The 10,782-nt window shown below is 30.0% G+C and overlaps 1 protein-coding gene across 1 annotated transcript; it reads left to right on the top strand.

The window, feature by feature from the left end:
• Positions 1 to 4,553: 4,553 nt before the first annotated feature.
• On the top strand, positions 4,554 to 9,882 carry LOC136781150 (uncharacterized). Its single transcript, XM_066739916.1, has 11 exons — positions 4,554 to 4,560; positions 4,609 to 4,731; positions 4,910 to 5,029; positions 5,205 to 5,330; positions 5,426 to 5,512; positions 5,613 to 5,735; positions 5,812 to 5,878; positions 5,969 to 6,078; positions 7,103 to 9,001; positions 9,072 to 9,248; positions 9,444 to 9,882. The coding sequence occupies exons 1-11, from the start codon at positions 4,554 to 4,556 to the stop codon at positions 9,650 to 9,652; spliced, it is 3,048 nt and encodes a 1,015-aa protein (XP_066596013.1). The 3' UTR covers positions 9,653 to 9,882.
• Positions 9,883 to 10,782: the final 900 nt, after the last annotated feature.

The raw sequence follows: 10,782 nt of genomic DNA, 5'->3' as shown, positions 1-10,782 counted from the left end.
AATTATAAAGAATTAAATAAATAAAAAGGAAGAGGACCATGTACCTTCACATTCCGTTATTGTGAGATCATAGGCACTGCTATTATGTAATTTATGGTTATTACTATCAACATTATTCAGATCAGCTACATTATTCTTATGTATATATAGATTATTTTGGGAATATTGCCCTGAAAGAAAATTTTACACAATCTCTTAATTATCAATTTATATCATTTCTTCGTAAACACACAAAATTTATATTTTCTCTTAGCCACTATAAATATAATGGTAACTTTAATAGTTACAGAAGCACACAAGCACTTAAGATAAATATAATATAAACAGAGCTAAGGAAGATGATACCTTCATATTCATGAGTATTAGATTCACCAGGAACGGCAATAATCATCTGATCAATAGAAATACATGTTCCATCTGATGAATCTCTTTGACAAATATTGGAATCATTATTATTACATTGTGCTGAAAATGAAGAATATGAAATACTTGGAGTTACTAACTTTTATATATCACATTAATAATTTGGTTAAATAGAAAATCTTCCATGTATTTCTGCAGGAAACCTTGTGTTACAGAATAACATGTAATAAGTTTCCAGAAATTAAATGGATTCTGTGGAAAGAGTTTAGGGAACAAATACCTTCGAAATCAATGGCCCTAGGTTCCCCAATTTTATGACCAGTGTCTGATTGTAGAGTAGTGCAGCTTATTTCAACAGCTGAGTCTTTTTGGCAATTACTGGTACCATTGGTGTTACACCGTACTGAAAATGAAGGTTATGAAATTCTTATATTTACTTACTTTTACATGCTAAACATTAATAATTGCTCTGATTTCCAAAATTTTTCTATAGCCCACTTACGTAATAGAAGAACATGCAATATGTTTTCAAGAAATAAATGGATTCTGTGGAAAGAGTTTAGGAAACAAATAGCTTCGCATTCAATGGCCCTAGGTTCCCCAGATTTATGACCAGTATCTGATTGTACAGTGGTGCAGCTTATTTCAGCAAATGAGTCTTTTTGGCAAATACTGGTACCATTGTTGTTATACCATGCTGAAAATGAAAGAAATGAAATGCTTATATTTCCTCACTTTTACCAGCTAAGCATTAATAATGTGCTCCGATTTCCAAAGTATCAAAATTTTTCTATAGCCTACTTTACGTAATAGAAGAACATGCAATAAGTTTTCAGAAAATAAATGGATTCTACGGAAGGAGTTTAGAGAACAAATACCTTCATGTTCTATGCCACTAGGTTCCCCAGTTTTATGACCAGCATCTGATTGTACAGTGGTGCAGCTTATTTCAACAACTGAATCTTTTTGGCAAATACTGGTTCCATCATGGTTACGCTGTGCATAAAATGGAGGATATGAAATGATTGTCATTACTCATTTTTTTTTTTTACAAGCCATACATTAATTATTTTTTTATATACCCAAATGTGAATATTTTTCTAAAGCCCCCTTTAAGTAATAGAGTAATATGTAAGAAGTAATAAAAAATTAATTTGACTATACGGACGTTTAGATAATAAATACCTTTGCATTGTTTGCCACTAGGTTCACCAGTATTATGACCAATATCCGTTTGAAGAGTTTTGTAACATGTTTCGACATCTGAGTCTTTTTGACTAATTCTGCTACCATCCTTGTTACACCGTGGTTAAAATGTATAGGATATGAAGTGCATATAATTACTCATTTTTACATGCCATACATTAATAATTTGCTGAAATAGTAAAACTTAAAAACTTTTTTATAGCCCCCTTCAAGTAATAGAACATGCATAATGTGATCAAAACTTGATTTGACCGTAAGGATAGATTTAAGAAAATAAGTACCTTTTCGTTCTATAACCCTAAGAATTCCAGCATTAATGTTAATTTTATTGTATTTTTGAGCCAAATCACATTTGATTTTAGTTACAGCTTTCTTATCATTGCTTCTTTTTTGACTTGGATTGATAAAAAATTTTTATTTTATTTTTATATTATTGAATATTAGCTTTATAGGTTTTAAACAAAGGAACAAATTTGAATATTCTATTTAATTATCTTTCCTCTTCTTCGGTTGGTTATAATTATTTTTTTCAGCTTTTATAGTTTCTACACCGTTTGTTTCTAAATTATCTTTTATTTTTATAAGATTTTTATGATTTTCTGAAAATTTAAGGAAAATGATTAAACAAAACAATGTTGATAGTAAAAAATGTATCTACTTAATTTTTACTTACTAGAAATTTTAATGATTTCACCAGCATAAAGTTCACTATTTGTACATGAAATATCTGCTTCTTTAGAGATATAATAAACATTATCCGTGAATAAAGCAAAGCTTATATTATTGAGTCTAAACGAATGTAGTATACTTTTTGCGGTAATGGTGATTGTTTTATAAATTAGCTTTGTTAGAAAACCAACGATCAATATGCACACGAGCCATGAGGAAGTCCAAGGAAGTCTAGAAGTTCTGGAATGTTCTTCAACTGTTTAACGCTGGAAATATTGCAACATTGCCTTAAAAAAATGTGATGATTTGAGGACGTTTTTTGCTTGTTTTGAATTTTAGGCAGCGGCCACTATAACTTCCCGCGGTTAGAATGAGTTTTACAAGTGAAGCCAGTCTGCGTCTATATCGTCCCCCTACTATGGCGTCCGAGTCTATATAACTATATAAGCTGGGTAGTCAGAGTGGGGGGTCCGCTTAGACCCAGACTGGCTTTACAGGGTAAAATTCAAATTCTAACCGCGGGAAGTCACAGTTGCCGCTGCCGATAAATTAAAACAAGCAAAAAACGTCATGAATGCTCGGAATTTGTTTAAGGCAGTGTTGCAAAATTTTCAGCGTTAAACAGTTGAAGAACATTCCAGAACTTCTAGACTTCCTTGGACTTCCTCATGGCTCGTGTGCATATTGTTCGTTGGTTTTCTAACAAAGCCAATTTATAAAACAATCACCATTGTCTCAAAAAGTATACTTCATTTGTATAGACTCCAAAATGTATGCTTTAGTTTTATTCACGGATAATATATATTATATCTGTAAAGAAACAGATATTTCATGTAAAAATGGTGATCTTAGCATTAAATATAAAGATGGTAAACGATATGCTGGTGAAATCATTAAAATTTCTAGTAAGTAAAAATTATGTAGATTTATTTTTACCATCTACATCGTTCAATTAAATTATTTTCCTTCGATTTTCAGAAAATCACAAAAATCTTATAAAGATAAAAGATGATTTAGAAAAAAACGGTTTGGAGACCATAAAAGCTGAAGAAGATAATTCTGATCAACCAAAGAAGAGGAAAGGTAATTGCATAAACTATTCACATTTGCTCCTTTGCTTTAAACCTATAAAGATGACATTCAATAATATAAAGAAAAAACTAAAAATTATTTTTCAATTTAAGTCAAAAGAAGAAACAATGATAGGAAAGCTGAAACTAAAAGCAAATGTGATTTGGCTAATAAAGAAAATACAATTAATATTAATGCCGGGGATCTTAGAGCTACAGAATATAAAGGTATTTATTTTATTAACTCTATCCTTACAGTTAAATAAATTGTTGATTACTTATTGCATGTTATTCTATTATGTAAAGAAGGCTGTAAAAAAGTTTTGAAATTCTGGTATTTAAGCAAATTAATAATTCCTGGCAAGCAGAAGTTAGTAATTACATGCATTTTATATCCTTCATTTTCAGCACGGTCTAACGATGAAGGTACCAGTAGTTCTCAAAAAGACTCAGCTATCGAAACTTGCTACAGAACTCTTCAAACAGATACTGGTCTTAACACTAGTGAATCTAGTAAAATTGAATGCCAAGGTATTTATACTCTAAACGTTTATCATGTAATCAAATTAATTTCTTATTACTTCTGGCATATTATTCTATTACCTAAAAGGGAGCTATGGAAAAATATTCAAATTTGGGTATATAAAAAAATTACTGATGTATGGGTTGTAAAAATGAGTAGTAACAATCATTTCATATCCTTCATTTTAAGCACGGTGTAACAATGATGGAACCATTATTTGTCAAAAAGACTCAGCTGTTGAAATAAGCTGCACCACTGTACAATCAGATACTGGTCATAAATCTGGGGAACCTAGGGCCATTGAATGCGAAGGTATTTGTTCACTAAACTCTTTCCGTAGAATCCATTTATTTCTTGAAAACATTGCATGTTCTTCTATTACGTAAGTGGCCTGTTAGAAAAATTTTGGAAATCAGAGCACATTACTAATGTTTAGCATGTAAAAGTAAGTAAATATAAGAATTTCATAACCTTCATTTTCAGTACGGTGTAACAACAATGGAACCATTATTTGTCAAAAAGACTCAGCTGTTGAAATAAGCTGCACTACTCTACAATCAGACACTGGTCATAAATCTGGGGAACCTAGGGCCATTGAATGCGAAGGTATTTGTTCACTAAACTCTTTCCGTAGAATCCATTTATTTCTTGAAAACATTGCATGTTCTTCTATTACGTAAGTGGCCTGTTAGAAAAATTTTGGAAATCAGAGCACATTATTAATGTTTAGCATGTAAAAGTAAGTAAATATAAGAATTTCATAACCTTCATTTTCAGTACGGTGTAACAACAATGGAACCATTATTTGTCAAAAAGACTCAGCTGTTGAAAAAAGCTTCACTGCTCTACAATCAGACACTGGTCATAAAATTGGGGAACCTAGGGCCATTGAATGCGAAGGTATTTGTTCCCTAAACTCTTTTCACAGAATCCATTTAATTTTTGAAAACTTATTGCATGTTATTCTGTAACGTAAGGTTTGCTGCAGAAATACATGGAAGATTTTCTATTTATCCAAATTATTAATGTGATATATAAAAGTTAGTAACTCCAAGTATTTCACATTCTTCATTTTCAGCACAGTGTAAAAATAATGATTCCAATATTTATCAAAGAGATTCATCAGATGGAACATGTATTTCTATTGATCAGATGATTATTGCCGTTCCTGGTGAATCTAATACTCATGAATATGAAGGTATCATCTTCCTTAGCTCTGTTTATATTATATTTATCTTAAGTGCTTGTGTGCTTCTGTAACTATTAAAGTTACCATTATATTTATAGTGGCTAAGAGAAAATATAAATTTTGTGTGTTTACGAAGAAATGATATAAATTGATAATTAAGAGATTGTGTAAAATTTTCTTTCAGGGCAATATTCCCAAAATAATCTATATATACATAAGAATAATGTAGCTGATCTGAATAATGTTGATAGTAATAACCATAAATTACATAATAGCAGTGCCTATGATCTCACAATAACGGAATGTGAAGGTACATGGTCCTCTTCCTTTTTATTCATTTAATTCTTTATAATTTTCCTTAAATTTTTATTGTTTAATTTGCGTGTACTTTTACATATGTTACAGCTGTAAATTTTAAATTATCTGGTACTAATACTGATATTTGGAGTGCTTTTAACAATACTTGCATTACAAATGAAAATTTCTCAGAAGGTAAAATATTATAAATTTGTAATTTGTAGCAAAGGTGAATGTGTAAAATCGTATATATACCTTTTTTACTTTTTATTACTCTTTTCCTGAAACATTTTAGATTTAAGTAAACAAAATGATAGTTATGAACAAGAAAAATCAGAGTATCATAATAATTTTATTACTACTGATAATATTATTTCTACTGATGGATCAAATGCTGTAGTTCCTTATTCCTCACTAAGTATAAAAATTGTTCGCTCCTTTAATTAAATCTTTGTATTAAATCCTTATGCTAAATAATTTTATTTTAATTGCAGATGCCTCTGAGCATAGTAAAACAAACATTAATTATAGTTATTCTATAGAAGCAACCAATGATATAAGGTTGGATTAATTTTCTTATAAATTTATTTTAACTAAAAAATATTTATTTATATTAATTCATCATTTGATTTAATAAATTAAAAAATCTAGAATAAGCTCAATTATAATGGAAGACGTGAATCTAGGAAGCTACGGAAATGAAAGCTTTGAGGAAGTTTCATGTGTCCCACAAATTGATCGATCAAATCTGCCTGAGAATGGTAAGCCTTACTCAAAGAATGTTTATAAGATATCTTAATTTCCAAATAACAAATAATTGTATCCAACCTTCTCTTATATATAAAGTCTTAATTAGTTTGTCGAAGGGGAAGATAGTTATGGTTTAAGGCAATTGTCTCTACGGTTCTCGTTTTTAAATAGGTTTAATGTAAACTTACGTGCAACTAGTTCTCACAAGAATTTAAAATTCGTTACAATCGAGCTAAAATGCTACAAATTATTACAAATTTGGCACTGAATTTTCATTCTTATATGAACAATTTTCGATTTGTAGTTATTCACAATAAATAGAATTGGTAGCTGTTAAATAAATTAATTCAGTTGTGGCATGATTTCAATAAATTATAGTATATTATATATATATATTATTTTTGACAACGTTAAATCGTAAATTGCTTATTTGGGTACATGTTAATATTCTTGTTAATTATATGCTTATTCAAGCTCCATAATTAATAGAAAAATTATACATTTCAATGAAGATTTTTAAATTGTCAGAATATATGCCTATATAACTTTTCACCAACATCTGTCTATATTAGTTTTGTACGATTGCTAGCTAAACCGTATGACTATTTCTGATGATAGTGAGAGTATAATAGAGCGAAAAACATGAACATTGCTCCGCACGTTGTTTCTGTTATACTTTTTGTTTTCTTTGTTCTAACAGTCAGGCAATTTAGTAAACTAATTTTTATTATACATTTTAAAGACATAGAAAAATAGAGTGGTTTAAGAGAGCGCGGGAGGGGGGGGGAGATTAATAGGAATAATAGAAAAATAATTCGCGTATCACTGCTTTTCCCACCTCACTTGGTTTTTTTCGATTTTGTCACTTTATCTTTGGATTTATTTAATAATTGATAGTCTTGGATCAATCCCCGCATCAAGTGGGCTTAATACATGTCCCCACCTCCTTCGACTAAATATTCTCATTGTTTAATAACTTTAAGATACAATATAATTGTAATTTTCAGGTTGTATAAAGTCTAATTTTTATTTTAGAAGTATGGGAAGAAGAATCCAACAATACAAGTGGTTCAAGTTATAAGCCTGATACTTCTGACTCAGACGTTTCTAATGTAAATTTAATAGGAAGTAACGAATCTAACAAATCTACGTTAGCATATATCAGTAAAAATTCGTCACTTAATACTACATTGAATGTATCGAATTCTATAAAAAATACATCTGAAAATAGAGTACCTGACGATGAGGCCATGATCGTTAGTAGTGTTGAATCTGGACTTAAAAAAGATTTTTGTATGTACTGTCATACTCATCAAACTAAACTGAGTCGTCACTTATCAAGAAAGCATGGGGATATTAAAGAGGTCAAAGAGTTTCTCTTAATACCAAAAGGACGCCGAGAGCGAAAAATGTTGATTAATATAATCCGAAAACAAAGTCAATTTTATTATAATACAAACTCTCAAGCAAATAAAGGCGAACTGAAGGTAATGAGACGCCCCAATGAAAAATTGAATAAAAGAGCAGTTGACTTCGCTTTTTGTCCTCAATGTAAAGGTTCATACTCTAAATCATCTCTTAGATACCATTTTCGCACTTGTAATAAAAAAAGGAATAAAAGTAATAGAAATATATTAACTAAGTCAAGACAAACTGCTGGACGCATACATGAAGTTGCTTGTGACGTATTGCGTCAACGAGTATTTCCCACACTCAGAGAGGACACCATTACAAAGACAATTCGTTACGATGAGTTGTGCATTCTTTTTGGAAATAAACTCTGTGATAAATATAAAGACGCACATTTCTACGACATGATTCGTCAAAGATTACGTCAAATTGGTCGATTTTTATATGAAATTAAAAAAAGGGATAGCGATATAAATGATTTGTTTTCGGTTTTGCATCCGAAATACTATAAATTATGTATTCAAACAATTCAAACCCTGGCAGGAATAAATGAAACAGGAAATGGGTTTAAAACTCCATCTACGGCAACTGCAATGGGCACTTTATTAAAGCAAATAAGTAAACGAGCTATTACAGTGTATATATTGCGGGATGATAAAGAAAAACTAGAATTAGTAGAAAAGTTTTTGAAACTGATAACCGAAGACTATTCTTCGTCAATTGCACGCGTAGCAATTGAGACTCAATTTCAAAAGCGAAGACAATTAAAAAAGATATTGCCTATTAGATCAGACATTCAAAAGCTAATAAAGTATTTAAATAATGGAATGAAAACATGTTATTCGTCACTTAAAGAAAAGTTCTCGTACAATGATTGGAAAAATTTGGCCGAATTTACACTAATCTCAGTGCAGCTCTTCAATAGACGTAGGGCAGGAGAAATGGAGCGCTGCTACATAGAAGATTTCAATAATTTTGAAACGGCTAATGAAAAAACATTCGGTGATTCATTTAAAAAAATGTCAGAAGAGCAAAAGAAAACTGCTTTGAGATACATGCGCTTTATCATACGAGGCAAGCTGGGAAAAACAGTGTCAGTACTATTAACTCGAGATGCATTCAAATATATAAAGATACTGCTCCAATACCGCCAAAGTGCCAAAGTACACCCTAAAAACCCTTATCTTTTTGGTGTTCCTGGCACACTTAAGGGTGATTACAAATATCTTAGAGCTTATTTCATTTTAAAAAAATTTTCAGAAGAGTGTGGAGCAAGTAACCCTGAAGCATTGCGTGGTACAAACTTGCGAAAGCATTTGGCTACCACTTGCTCTTCTTTGAACCTTACAGACGACGAGCTTACAGATCTGGCTGCCTTCATGGGGCACGCAGATAAAATTCATAAAGAGCATTATCGCCAACCTGTACTTAGTAAAGAAATATTGCAGATATCTAAAATTTTAGAAATAGTGCACGGTAACGATATAAATGATGAGAGTGATGATTCGGTGGACAATCAAAGCGGTATAATTTTCTATAAATTTTATTACTTGTTTTCTAATCAGTTTAGCATTATATTCTATTTTTTTAATAGGTATAGAAGAAAATGTAGATGATCCGCCAACGAAGAGAGTGCGTAGAAATACTGACTCGGAATGGTTAGAAAATCAAGCTGGTTCGGCTGAAATTATTCCTAAAAAAGCATTCCCTCTTGACGAGGATAACTTCACTTATATTGCAGAAAATTTACCAATGAAGAAGAAACGATCAAGTAAAAAATTATTAATTATTCTTCTCTTAAGTATTTGTAGCTTTATACTATCTTGATTTAAATGTTATGTAGTAAGATAAAACAAATTCTTTATGTATTCTGATATTCTTTCCTTATATTACTCCAAGAATCAGTATTCTATTATTTTAATCTTTACAAAATGAGACTTTAATTTTATTTCATATTTGCATCTAGCTTCACCATTTGGAAAGTGTACTCGTAAGCGGTGGGGCGAAAAAGAAAAGGAAATTGCACTTAAAGAGTTCGGACATCACATTGAATCAAGAACACTGCCTTCTTTTAAGGAAATACTAGAGTTGAAAAAAAAATATCCAGGCTACTTCACAAGAAATTCTGCTACTATAAAAACATGGGTGAATAACCAGATTAAAAGAAGAATATAAAATATATTAAAATGAATATTATTATATCGCATATTATTACTGTAAGCTCCGAGTTTTATTTATCTGTTTTTGCGTAAAATAACAGAATTATTGCTTAATTTTTTATTCTAATTATAATTAGTTTAAATTACAGGCAAAATTTGAATTAATGCTAGTTATTTTAATAAACACAGTTTATTTTATTTTAACAAATTATAACCATTGCGTTTGGATCATATTTCACATGTAATTTATTTCAACATAACACAGATAATTGTATTATGGTTTGATAGTTATTAGAACTGTATAGAAAGTAGCTTTAATCTTATAATGATATTATAACTTCAATGATTTCAGTTGGAAAGTTTAATGTTCTAAATGTATTATAATATTAACATAGATTTTATCCAATATATAAATATATATGAATTGTTTTTTTATATAAACGAGTTTATAATAAAATTGAAGATATTTTAAATGGTGCTGACTCCTATCATTAAATAAACACTTACCTTCCTATCAGTAAAATTAATACCATTTTTAATCATAACAGATCATTTGTTTTCTCAATCACTCATAGGTGTTATTATAGCGTACTAAATCTATAAATTAAACAAACCTTTCATCATAATAATCTGAAAAATCTTTATTTCTTGTATATGCTCATTTTATGCACTGCTGATTCTAGGGATAGAGTAAAATAAATTTTGTATCTTTCGTATGAAATATTCTTTAAGTACAGTTCTACTTTAAATTGGAATTAATTATAGTAAAACTGAAAAATTATTGTAATGTTGATTACAGTCTGTTGGGAGAAATATCTCATATGAAGGTCTAATATTTTTGTTGAGAATTTTAACCGTTTTCTCTTCTGAATATGCAGTTTCCATTACTTATACCTCAGACTGTATTAAGAATCAACGTCGAATGAGTCCCAATTAATGAGCACAATGTTTAATGTAATGAATTTATATTCACATTGAAGGTTCTTTCTATGGACCCGAGTTCTACTCCATTAGATAAATACTTTAGTCCTAATAATTACTGATATATAAAAACGCTTGTTTTCATAAATCTAATTAAACAAGAACCATTTTTGAAACCAAATTTTAAACACATGATATTATATGTTATCATTGAAAGCATTAATG

This window comes from Prorops nasuta, unplaced genomic scaffold (genome assembly GCF_024137725.1).
Source record: "Prorops nasuta isolate Cenicafe-Biocafe unplaced genomic scaffold, Cenicafe_Pnas_1.2 PNAS00002, whole genome shotgun sequence".
Taxonomy (NCBI): Eukaryota; Metazoa; Arthropoda; class Insecta; order Hymenoptera; family Bethylidae; genus Prorops; species Prorops nasuta.
The sequence above is the reverse complement of the archived record's forward strand: the minus strand, read 5'-3'. Positions and strand labels throughout refer to the sequence as shown.